At 35.4% G+C, this 13,795-nt stretch overlaps 1 protein-coding gene across 1 annotated transcript; it reads left to right on the top strand.

Moving 5' to 3' along the window:
- The first annotated feature begins 249 nt into the window (after positions 1-249).
- Positions 250-9,667, top strand: LOC113494906. Its single transcript, XM_026873425.1, has 8 exons — positions 250-1,068; positions 2,447-2,508; positions 2,821-3,049; positions 6,258-6,454; positions 7,501-7,719; positions 8,664-8,819; positions 8,902-9,077; positions 9,429-9,667. The coding sequence occupies exons 1-8, from the start codon at positions 912-914 to the stop codon at positions 9,493-9,495; spliced, it is 1,263 nt and encodes a 420-aa protein (XP_026729226.1). The 5' UTR covers positions 250-911; the 3' UTR covers positions 9,496-9,667.
- Positions 9,668-13,795: the final 4,128 nt, after the last annotated feature.

Here is a 13,795-nt window from a genome sequence, read left to right on the forward strand (position 1 = left end):
TGTCAGACTTGAACGCCCTAGTCTCAGAAACTACTGAGCGGTATGAAAAAATATTCGATGTTAGTCCATTAACTCAGGAAGGCAATAGGATATAAATCTATTATCAATCTATGATTAATAGGAGCAGATCAGTAATGAAATACTCGTATGTTACAACTAAGGGCAGAAACGCAAAAACACTAATCCGATATTTAAAAAATCCTAAGTTATATTTTCTAACCACGCGGACGAAGTCGCGGGTAACAGCTAGTCTTTTTATATTTTATGACTTTCTAGATCTAAATTTGATTTTGATATAAATCAAATTGGATCTCTCGTCAACAACTGCAACAGCATCACTCCAACAGGTGGTTTTGTAGTGTATGTATATCATGAAAATAATTCAAGTTAAACTTAAGACACTGAAAGTTAATTAAAGAAAGGTTAATCAGTTCTACTGCGGTTGACGTAAATTACTGTGCAAGTGAAATGAGTTGGTTTTAAATTAATATGCTGGCTCAACGTATCGAACATGAGTTTCAAAATTACCTTTTTTTCCTTAATATTGATTTCCTGTTTTAAATGTTAAGTATTTTTATCAATTATTTAATTTAATCAATAGTAACCTAGGTAATAGTACCTATCGCCTTCTTCTTATTACAAATAACTTGAAATGATTACGTAATAATTCAGTCAAATTTTCCAGCCAGATGTGTTTCTTTACTTAGATTTATCTTACTTTCATCTCCATATTTACTTACTATTTTATCAAGATATAACGGTGTGTATAAATTAGAGCAGTTATCAATAACAGGGCAGCGAGCCGCTTTATTAAAAGTTCTTATGCATCAATCTTTTGGAACCGAACGTCGAGCGCACGCGCAGTTTGTTACAACAACCTTACGCGGTGTTTTTCGTGACCGACGAATACGATGCGACGTAATGCGTCACGATGCACCACGCGACAAATGTCCTACATGATTTTGGTCAATACTCCTCGAATCATAGAGAAGAACAGTACAATTCTGTTTATAGTGTCGCATCTGGTCGCTCTCAAAACACGACTGTGTTACGTCTACAGATCATATGGTAGGGGAGCCCGAGAGGAGATTTCGGGATTTACTAAAGCGCGGCAGATTAATACAGGGGGATTCCTTGTACCCGGTGGAGTACCTCCACAAAACATGAGGCTCATATATAAGGCCACCCGTAAAAAAAAAATAACCATCAAAAATTCTCGAGCGCGTCAGATTAAGGTAGGTTGAGTTCATTACATCCTAAAAAGTGTATATTCCACTAATCTGACAATTTGAGAGTGACGTAAAGAAAGGGGAGGGGGACGTTTTTTTTTACAACTTAGTTGTAAAAAAAAACGTTTTTTTTTACAACTTAGTTGTAAAAAAAAACGTCGTCTCGACATTCTCGAGCGTAGCAATTTTTTTTTTATTTTGAAGGAAATAATTCAAGAATAAGGAAAATATATAATCTGACGATTTCTGCAAGCCGAAATAACAAAAATTCGTCGATATAGTTTTAAGCTTTTTTTTAAGCGTTTTTTTTTATAAATACATGTAATCTACTAAAAAGCATACATTTATTTATTTGCATGCTATTTCCTGAGCTTTTTAATTAATTAAGTTCAATGATTTAAAGAAATAAGAAAAAAATGTTTTTGAAAGTGTTTTTTTTTTAATAACTTTTGACCGGCTTAATCGATTAAATTCAAAAACTAATCCGCCTTTGAGCTTGAAAAGCCACGTCGATCGCCACCAAGCTGGTCAAAATCGGTTAATTCGTTCGAGAGATACCGTGCACGAAAGACACCCGAAAAAGTGTTTTTTTCGGGATTACTCCGAAATTTGTGGTTCGATCAATTAAAATTGCAAAATTACTTATGAGTATGATAAAACTGCGTCGAATGGTGCCAACCGCGTGAAAATTGGTTGATCCATTCAAAACTTATAGCGTTTTGAAAACTCCAAAAATAGTGTTCTATCTTAAATGTATAGAAATATTATTTCTTTGAACTTAGCGAGCTCAAAATATCACATAAATTATATTTTGAGCTCAAAAATGTCATAAATACAATTTCAAGCGCCCAGGAATGGAATTAGCGGGAAGTTGCAGGGATGGCCTTAAAAGTGTCCCTATCCCGTCAGATTATGAGACAGTACGTTTAGAACATAAAGATGAACCATATAATTATAACGAACCATATAACCATGTCGCAAACTGACGCACTTGAGTATTTCAAAATGGCGATTTTTTTTTGCACATTATGAAAATGGCCGCGAGTTTGCGTCCCATCGAAATCGTCAGATTAGTGAATGAGAGCTTTTTTTTTGTTGTTCTTAACACTCCCTTAGAAAATCTGACGCGCTCGATAATTTTATTTTTTTCATTGAAATGAATAACTAAATACAATTAATTTAAATTGTCAATATCTTTGTTTTATGTGTCAATTCAGTTCATTTATGCCAACGAAGAATTTCTGCAGGAAGATTTTCTCCCGAAGGAAAGGGATATGTGGTAAGTTTGTTTATGTAACCTGAATAATTCATTACAAGGTAGTAGTGGCTTTGGTGGTTTTATAGTGGTAGTAGCGACGACGTTCTGGGCGACGGGCACGGGGGTGTCTGTCGTCCGAGTATAGGACCCATGGCGAGGAGCCATATTCGGTAACATGGATGTGGTCTCAATATGAGGCGAGGCTGATGTGTTAAGAGCGTCGCTAGTTCGTAATAGTCTGACTCTACCCGTTTCTTCCCCCGAAGGAGATAGTGTCCATGAGGAAACCCCGCCTTACCGAAAAAAAGGTATTCAATTGTCCTTCCATTTCAGGTTTACCTCATAAACACAATTTATTCCGAAAAACAACCACTTTCATGGTTATGTGGTGGAACAATAGTTTCGTCCACTAGCATCCTCACGTCGGCGGCTTGTCTCAAGGAAATATCGCATATGTATGTAATAGCGGGATATCAGATATTCATGCCAATAGAGAAAATAAAAGACGACGAATGTATAAGGAGAACCAAAAAACGAATAGTTACTAAAGTAATCCCGAAAGGTAATAATTTAGATGTTTTCAGTGTTGTTTTTTGTTTAAATCTGAAGGCTTAAAAAATATTAATTTCATTTCAAACCGGAACATTGAATATCGCCTTGCTATTTCACGGCAATCTATATACATATAATAAAATTGTAGAAAAGTGAAAACTGTACAATGAATATTTTTAAAAAAGAATAATTGGAGGGTGGTCTACGAACGATTCCGATGCCGAAAATATGATTTTTTGAATTTTTGTCTGTTTGTCTGTTTGTCTGTTTGTCTGTATGTATGTCCGGAAAGATCTCGGAAAGTACTGAATAGATTTGATTCATATTTTCAGAGAATATCAACAAGAGGTCCGGTCAACATACTTTTTACTTATTATCTCGCTTTTCGTTACAGGGGGTGAGCAGGAGCCTTTTATATCTATACACAAATATCAAATTATCTCATAAACTACTGAATACATTTCGTTCAAATTTTGCATGAACCTTATCGTACACATGATACAACAAATATACAAAAACCATAACGCTACTATGCAGGGGGCATGAGCAGTAAAGTTTTAAAATTTTGGACTCACCCGTAACATCGTGTAATACAATTATGAAGTGTATTTTCACCCTATTGAGTAGTAGACAGCACGGTAATCAATTTACTCAAAAAACATCACGCTATTTATCTTAAGACTTTTGGCAGAGCAATAATAATAGATTTTTTCGAAAGTAAATCATTTTCACAAAATCAGCCATTTTATTCTCTTTCAAGTCTAATGTAGACCTAGCGCGACAATAATTAAAATAAAAGAAACATAAACTATTCATACTTTTATTATTATTCTTTTGATGCAAATGTTACTTCGTAATCGGTATATTCATGAAACAAAGAAACTTAAATTATTTTTATTTTTATTGGTGTACTAAAATTACTCAAGTTCAAATGTGGAATGCCGTAATATGATTTTGTGTTTATTTACGATAGGTGTATATACCTATGTTTTAACTCGGTAATGTTGGCGATGCTACTTCAAGATAAAATAATTCGTAGTGACACTCAACCCAAAGTTGCATGTAGTTCACATTGATCTCATCTATAATTATGCATAACAATAAATTACTGAACGACACAGTTAATTATATTACCTTGGTTCATCTGTAACAACTAGCAACAAAAATATAAACATTCAAACAAAAAAGCCTTTCAAACAATGAAATAATGTTTTCTTAAATTTGCAACATTACATAGGCCAAAAGTATTTCGGATAGAAAAGCCCAGAAAACTTGCATAAAAACTTCATAATAGGTATGCAATGTGAAAGATCTATAAGACCGAAGCTATCAATTAATAAGAGCGTACGTTAGACGGTTTTTGACATTACGTATCTATTGATAGAACAATGTCTACTGATACCTGGGATTTTTCAATATTTTAACGATTTGATTGGTCTACATCCGCCATTACAGAGACCGCACAAGTGGCCCTTCCAAAAATTCCTGTAACAATTTATTGTAATCTCTACTATTATTCTATTACTATTCTATTACTATTACTCTATTTAAAATTTTCTTCTTTCGTACCCTTTTAAAAACAGGGGAAGGAACAAGACTGAATGAATTTCTGAGATCCCAAAGCTAAGCCGACGAGGATTAGACATATTTTTGGAAATTTCCCCAATAAGGCTGATAATAGCGTGTAGCTATCAGCACTTACATCCGTCACACTATGTCTGGAAAATTCATTTTGACTGTCGGTATCGACAGCGTAACCTCATAACCAACCTCATGTCTCTATTTAAGTTCCATTTATGCAGTAGGGATGACGGTATTTTACTCCAATGATCGTCAGGTAGGTTAACGAATAAAATACGTATTTTTCTTTGTAAATTGGTACAGTAAATAGAACTCATGCGCATAAAGTCACTTTTATGTTCATATTTTGCTTTGTCGTAACATCACAAATTAGACATATCCTATACTTTAGATTTTTGTCATTGTCAATTTAAAAAAAGGAGTGTCTGATATTTTTTTCACGCCATTTATTTATCAGCAATTTAAAGGCAAATCATAATCAAAACACCAGGGGGCCAAGATAACACGTTTACCAACTTTTTTATTTTGGACATATTCCAAATGTTTGTGAGGAAGATCAGTTTTAATATTAAGAGGACAATCAAACATAACGTGTTTCAGGAAACCGTTTATCTGGGTGCAATTTTGCAAAATCTTATATCTTATGACACTATGTAACATCCACAGTTACCGAGCCCGACTCTCACTTCACCAGCTCCGTCCACAAAAATAATACGACGAACGGACACCGGGGCCTCAGTAATATGGTTCTGGTTTACCTCTTTGGTTACAGTACAATAATAATTTTATGATACCTCATAATCACTATCATAATCCGTCTAACAATTTCAGGTGTAGGCCGTCTCAAGAACAGACGTGCTCGAAAATCATAATCCACCCAATTAGTAAATGGAAAATTTCGAAAGTAAAACATTTTTAGCAGAAGTGCAAAGACTGAGTTATACCTTCTGTTATTTTTTCCTACTTGCATCCCCCTCCCCCATTTTTAAACGGCTCGATTTGTCAAACATGTCTTAACGAACACTCGCACATAATTCACGTTTAAATTAAAATTGTACAATTCGTTCGGAAGCTATGATGTCACAGACAGACAGGCAGGCAGGCAGATATGTCAAAGTTATAAGCCCCTCTTTTTGGGATTAAATAAGAAAAAGTCATTAAAACAGCTGTGAAATATTTGACACCAGGACAGTATCGTAAACGATGAAATGTGTTTGATTCAAACATTTGATAGTCTTTGGGCCGCTCAAGATTCATTATAATTTAGAAAAAAAGCAAGCTTAAAATGTAAACAAAGTGTTTCATTTTCAATATTGCATTACATTTTTGCGATGATCGTTATTATTAAACTTCATAGTTTTTCACATCTTGAAAATCACGCAGACGAAGTCGCGGGCAACAGCTAGTAATGCAATAAGGTGCATTTGTGGAAGGTTATAGAAGTTGCTTGTTAAAGGTATTTAGTTACTTTAAAATTGAAATTTCTGCTGGGGAATCCGTAATAAATTACTATCGTACCTAGTATACCTATCATACAAATGTTAAACTCGTTGAGATTATTGTTTTTTTGTGAAGTTTAATGACACCATTTATTACATATAATTATCTGTAATCCATAATTATTTTATTATTTCTAGACTATGACTTCACTCAATGGATAAAAAACGATTTGGGAGTAGGTATTGTAAATAAACCATATGATTTTACTGATCAGATATATAAATTGATATGTACCCATATGCCTGTATCCATTGACATCAATTATGAAGTCAATTATGAAAAGGAAAACATAAATGCCGTTGCTTATGGTTGGGGTAGCTCAGTAGCTCGAAAGGTGAGTGCATTCTTAAAACATGTTTTTAGTCGTTTGTATCGATGTATCTTGATCACATAGCAAACTGATTGATTGTTTTTGGATGTCAAGAAGTTTTCTTGTCTATAATGTGGAAGAATGGTAAGTTTTTTTTATCGTGGTTTCATAAATCACTATCACACACAATCCTTTTTTTATCATATTTTAAATCTTTTTGCTGTCCTGTTCAAATGGTAACTTAATGTCACCAATGAAGCGCCACGCTGTATAATATTGTTAAATAATTCGTTATTACCCACATAATGTACTAATTATAGGGTCCAATAGGAATGGCATGAACTTTGGTGAAATAATAAAATAATCTCAGCTACAGTAAACTCGTACATGCACATTTACCGTGTCGCTGTCAATCTCTCACACTTGAATATAGGTCCTGCCACAATTTCTTCAAGTTGCAGTTGTGAGACCAGACGCTGAATTACACTAGATTATCGTATTACTTCCAAGTCTGAGACTTCCTTACTTTACTCTGGCCGCACTATAATATATGTAACAAGAGGCAAATAAAGATTATCAATTACCTGATTAATTACAAATTCACCATTTCATTTAAAATTCAATTTCATCATCGGCCTAGCCATTTCCCAACTATGTTGGTTTTGGCTTCCAGTCTAACCGGATTCAACTAAGTCCCAGTATTTTACTAGGAACGACTACCTATCTGACCTCCTCAACCCAGTTACCTGGGCAACACGATACCCTTCGGCTAGACTGGTTGTCAGACTTTTCAAGCTCCTGACTACCTGTAACGACTGTCAAAGATGTAGGAATAACAGTTTAACGTGCCTTCCGAAACATGGAGGAACTCGTTATGACAAAGATGGTGACCCATCTACGGACCAACCGCGTCAAGCTTAACTTAACCTGTGATCGATTCACTTATGTGAATCGATCACAGGTAAGCTTAGCCACGAGCTTTAAAATTCAATTTCATATCATGTATTTACATTTCAGTCGTTGTAAGTACCTATTGCAGATTCTTGTATTTCAAGTTATCTTGTTGACAGCCGGGCAGTTTAACAGAGATAAATAGGAGATACATGAAAGAAGGACAAACTGTTATAGTCAAGCAAGACGTCTGTACATCACGTATGGACATAAAAATAGAATCGAATGTTCTGTGCGCTTATGGCCCCGGTATTTTAGCATCGGATGGTAGAGACGTCGCTCCACAACTGTCTCTAGTCGACCGAAGGTTTAATTTGGATGAAGATGATAAAGAAGAGGTCAGAGGCGTTAATGCAGTTAATATTCTATAATTATACAGCATCTCTTCATTAACGGGAAAGCTTAGTATAAAATGTCTTTGTCGATAGCATGAGGACCTTGTCCTTACAGTGGGTCGTAGGTCAAACATCCAACAACCAGGAATCATTCACACAAGCTCTATGAGAGAACATACATAAATAATCAGAAGTGGATGAAGAATTATTGCATACTTGGTGTGTAAAAATAATTAGTCTTTGTACCGTAGGATGATATGTGGGTTAATTTCTAAAATTCGTCGGTAAACTATGGCACCTGTCTTTTTACACATGGTTGGTAATTTAAATAAATTGATAGGCGGTGGCTCGCTGCTTACTTCAGCGGTTTGGGCGTAGAGGTGCGGAACCGAATTCACTATCGCGAGCAACAGACCCGTAGCGGGCTTTCTCGGTTTTATAACCATAAGACGACTCTAGCGACCCCTCCCTAGCCAGACAGTTAAGGCAAGACAAGGACCTTAAGGTTTTAAAAGGCCAACACAACCTTTGGTTTCGCGTGATTTCCATGATGATATGAAGAATTGCCCCGAGTGATTTATTATTATTACTCAATTATTATTTTACTGGTAACTACTTAGATTAATGATAAACGACAAACAACTTTTTCCTGAAATCCTTCCGTTACTTTTACAATAATATTAGTTTCTAGTCTAGTCTAGAATTGAAACCAAAATACAAACGCTTTGAAATGAATATGGATAAAAAAACAACGAAAAACTACTGATAATTGTTATAATAAACCAAGACCAACACTCGTCGTTTGCAAAATGCTTAACTGCCGCGTTCTATAAGGACGAAGCTGGCGACGACTTACACCGTTTGTCAGCTGAGCACAATTTTGCTTTAGGAGTCTTTCCAAAAGTCTTTCCAAAGTTTGGAATAACTTATTAAGATTTTAATTTTAGTGCTTTGACGGGGAAACATTCAAAGAAAACAGATGTGCAGAAAATCAGAAAGGCATCAACAAGACAGACTATCAGAATAAGAATAAATCTGTCTTTAACTTTACAGCTAACTTTAGAAGACAATTTTTTCAAGATGCTGGTTCGGGTATTTGCGAGGTACCATAATTTTTTGTCGAATTTGTAATTGAAGCGGTCTTGCTTATCTCTTTGCTTAATCAAGATTTGTATTATCTTTCAGAATGATCATGGCGGACCTCTGGTGTCATGGGTAGGACAAACTGAAATTCTAATAGGTGTTGCGATGAATAGTTTGTATACCAGTAGTAACAATTGCGCAGGGCCTTTTTTATATACTAGTACGGCCCGATCAAGACAACTCCTAAATTGTCTATTGAATAGTGAAAGTGAAAGTATGTAAGTACTCTTAATTTTACAAGTTTTTATTTACTTTCATCTGTCCATTTGTATCAAATTTTACGAGTTTTGTTCCTCTTACCTACAGTTGAAATAATTAGGCATGTATGTATTCAGTATCTGCGTGATAATGCAATATTACGATAGCATAAAGCTTATCTTATAGTCGATCGGGAAGGTAGCTTCAGAAGGTCTTTTGAACCAAATGACCTAAAAGTTTGGGCTCCTTTGATTTGTCTTGACGAATACTTTCCGCAAAAGTACCCAACCGATAAGATAGTTACACATATAATAAGTATAGAACTGTATAAGTAAATCAGCAAAAGAACATGATTTTTTCATATTTTTCAGGCGTCACCGCTGCAAACAAAATAACATTAGTATGTTGATAATTGAAGTTCAGTGGCCTGTTATCTGATCTTGATGTAAATACTGTTTTATATAAATAAAGAAACAACAATTTCCACAAGAACAACCATAACAAGAATCCAACCTTATTTTCCTTACTATCAGACAAAGTGATTAGAAATAGACGCCACAATAAACTGTGCTTAAATGGTTCCCGGCCTGCATTACTAAAGAAAAGTATATTTTGCATGGTCCTAGTAATCTATATATCTATATTTATATTTTAGTTCATGTTGATCTGAAATATAATTGATTAACAGAGTAGTATTCCCATTCGTTACTGTGTGGCATCGCGAAAAAAGTTTTTTAGTCTATGGCAACTCACAACTAAACGTCACTTTCTTTTTTCGCGACTTAACGGCATCGTGGTGATTTTGTTAATTACACTTTAATTACGTTATATAAATAGTTTTTGGCATATTTCAAGTCTAAAAAGTATTGCCAAGTGATACAAAAGCCTTGAAAATACTGGCCAAGATATTTAAAAGTGATCTTCGAGACTATAAAGGCGCTGCAGAGTTAATGCAGGATGCGTGTACGCAGCCCTTGCCCTAGGTTCATCGCCGTGGGATGGAACCCCAAATTACGGAATATAAACGATGGAAGACTGACCAATAACCTCAAAGAGGGGGGCCAACAGGTGAGGTTTTCTCTGATTTTAGGTTCAGTGAACAAGGACGCAAATACGATGTGAGATGATGCGAAGTACTAAAGACATGCATGAACCGAGCGGGTACGAGAGACTTTAGCTCGAAGATCGGGCTCTTCGCGAGACGTCGTAGCTCTGATAAACCCTACTGCAAAGTTCGGGACGCGAGCCCGCAACTTTGATGTTACACAAACAACATGCATTACTACAAAGTTCGGGACGCGAGCCCGCAACTTTGATGTTACACAAACAACATGCATTACTACAAAGTTCGGGACGCGAGCCCGCAACTTTGATGTTACACAAACAACATGCATTACTACAAAGTTCGGGACGCGAGCCCGCAACTTTGATAGAACAACATGCATTAGGTATAACCGAGCTTGTACGCGAGACAGCACGAAGATCAAAACTTCGTACGAAATACGACAGTTTTGATGAAGAACATACTATGTTCACTGGTTCTCACAGTCCACAACAAGAACCAATGGTGACACTCTTCGAGGTGGATTTATAACCGAATACCACCTCTAAACCTAAGCAAGGACTGTAGAAAACATAAGTGGTCCGGCATCAAACCAAAGTGCTAGCACAGCAAGGTGGACCCAAGAGTGGTATGACACAACTGTGACACTCTCGCTGAACAGGACACAGGAAGGGTGGCCCCGAGAGGGTACACCATGCCATGCATCCAGCAGGCAATTGTCAACCAGGTATATGTAATATATCTAACTGTCTTTCATGTTGTGAACATACCACCACTAATGTACCTTAAAATACTTGAACATAACATTGTTTACATAAACAATATACATATAAATGAAATCAACAATATGTGTCAGACCATCAATAACTCATGAGTTAGGGTCTGTACAAATATGCACTCACAGTAAAGAATTCTATCTATATATATGTCTAAAGATTTAATATTCTTAAGACCACCAAACTCAACAGACAGATCAGATTTGTTCTTAACTGAAAACCAAAAATATATATAGAAAAATATTATAGTTTTCAAATAGTGGATATGGGAACCTTGGACCATCAATATCACATGTCTTGCACAGTCTTAAGATAAAACTGATCCATTAGGGTCAATAACACCTAAACTCAGAAAAATTAATCCGCTTTGAGTTTGAAAATGTCATATAAATTTACTGCAATTCCATGTAGTCCATGTACAGCACCCACAGTCCTTACAGACTAGAGATTTAACAAACGGTTGTCTGAATGACCAACCATTGGTTAGAATCAGAATAAATGGCTGGCTGACATAGGGGCTACACTCACATTTATCTAAATGATTTTCCCTCATTGTTAACTATGATTAAAGTATATTAGTGCACTAAATACTTTAGGTTTACCATGAATAGAGACTAGTTAACATCAGAAATACAGCAAGAAGGCAACTCCTATAGAGATACTAAATATCAATGATATTAAACATTGCCCAATCAGCAAATTGGCAAGATTGTTGGGAACCTTCTGTGAACCTGCCCAAGAGGTTATGTTCAAACACACACAAAAAATAATAGAACAAGTTAAGTACTTAGCCTTGTTGCATAAGTAAGATAAATAGTGCTCAGTTCCACATGTAAGTCAACGAAAAAACCATACTTGTTTCGTTATCAATAGATTTTGGGCCCCACAAGTTTATCTATAGCAATAAAAAACAATGTGACACACATATCTCTAAGAAGTGAGGCACCCAATAACATTAATGCTACTAAACACTAAATGTATATGCATCAATACTTAGTTGACATGAATATGTTTTTTAAGCATTCCCAACATTTGTTTACCTTACTAAATGTTTCAGAATATTAATAACTAGCTGTTGCCCGCGACTTCGTTCCCGTGGGTAGAAGATATAAGTTATGATTTACACCTGCCCTGATTTTTTAACATTTTCCATTGTACCTATCTTCGCTCCTATTAATCGCAGCGTGATGGTTTATAGCCTAAAGCCTTCCTTGATGAATGGTCTATTCAACACAGAAAGAGCGTGGCAGAGCATTTAGAAAAAAATTGTTAATTACTACAGACTATAATTTTATAAAAAATGAAAATTAATAGATGATCAATAATCAATGTGTATGACAGAATATATGGATAAAAACAAATATAGATACTAATATTAGGATAATATGCCAGTATAAATAGATATCTTAATAATTATAAAGCCTTAACCGTTATTCATCATATCCAGGCTTATAAGATTAAAATTGTACCCATTATGCCTCAATCTCTGAACAACTACTCTGTTAATCAATTATATTTCAGATCAACATGAAATAAAATTGATCAAGTAATGAAATATGTTACAACTAAGGGCAGAAACGCAAAAAACTAATCCGATTTAAAAAAATCCTAAGTTATATTTTCTAACCACGCGGACGAAGTCGCGGGTAACAGTTCGTATAATTGAAGATTGGATTAACTTACCAAAGTGACATCCAATTGTAATTTTATGAAGGTTGATCTGAAATATAATCACCCACCCCAACCCCAGCATCAATAGCTGAACCCTGGCATAATGGGACCCACAAAATCATGGTTAGCTCTAAATCAGTGACGTTTAGTTGTGAGTTGCCATAGACTAAAAAACTTTTTTTTTATTCTCTGAAAAAATTCGCAATGCCACACAGTAGCGAATGGGAATACTACTCTGTTAATCAATTATATTTCAGATCAACCTTCATAAAATTACAATTTGATGTCACTTAGGTAAGTTAATCCAATCTTCAATTATACGAACTGTTACCCGCGACTTCGTCCGCGTGGTTAGAAAATATAACTTAGGATTTTTTAAAATCGGATTAGTTTTTTGCGTTTCTGCCCCTAGTTGTAACATATTTCATTACTGATCTGCTCCTATTATTCACAGATTGATAGTAGATATATATCCTATCGCCTTCCTGAGTTAATGGACTAACACTGAAATATTTTTTCATACCGCTCAGTAGTTTCTGAGATTAGGGCGTTCAAGCCTGACAAACTCTTCAGCTTTATAATATAAGTAGGTATGTGTAGGTTATGTGCGTGCATATAGGAAAAATTAAACTTAAGGAAAGGTTTTTTCAATCATATCATAAAGAGGTAAAATTTGTGAGTCTGTGAATTGGGGGATAATCTCAACATATGCTGAACCGATTTCGGAAATTCTTTTACTAATAGAAAGTCATGTAATTTTTTTTCACCTCTGACAAGTCCCTTGTCCTTCAAAGATTGGACAGGGGTTTTCATACACACTGTATAGTAGGTATATACCCAAACAAAGTCGTCTTATAGCGTGGGGACGTGGCAACAAGTCTTCAAGGTGATGGTAGAGTGTTTCAATCCTTTACACACCGATCGCGTGCTTCTGCCGGTCAGAAATGTGAGCCAGTGGGTCATTTTCTCGTGTTGTTTCTGGTCATGATAATTCGATACGAAATATATTTGTAAAAATTTTGGTTAATTTTTAGGCAATAATGACCAATAAGGTGGTAAACTTGGGCTTGCACATTCAATGTTAGCATAAATCGGTCTTCTTAAATCTGTTGCACCAAAAGATGGAATGTGAATGGTCACCGCTTAGCAGTCTTAATATTTCTGAAGGATTTTTTAATATTTCAGTACGTACTTTCCCAACTGAGAAGAACATACCGTTTGTTTCTTT

Source organism: Trichoplusia ni, chromosome 6 (genome assembly GCF_003590095.1).
Source record: "Trichoplusia ni isolate ovarian cell line Hi5 chromosome 6, tn1, whole genome shotgun sequence".
Taxonomy (NCBI): domain Eukaryota; kingdom Metazoa; phylum Arthropoda; class Insecta; order Lepidoptera; family Noctuidae; genus Trichoplusia; species Trichoplusia ni.

Bases quoted from the DNA above. Each gene is read 5' to 3' on its own strand.
- LOC113494906 (XM_026873425.1), top strand. From the start codon at position 912: ATGCGACGTAATGCGTCACGATGCACCACGCGACAAATGTCCTACATG. The intron at 7,720-8,663 runs GTCAGAGGCGTT...TTTTAATTTTAG, and splicing joins ATGAAGATGATAAAGAAGAG to TGCTTTGACGGGGAAACATT. The intron at 8,820-8,901 runs GTACCATAATTT...ATTATCTTTCAG, and splicing joins CTGGTTCGGGTATTTGCGAG to AATGATCATGGCGGACCTCT.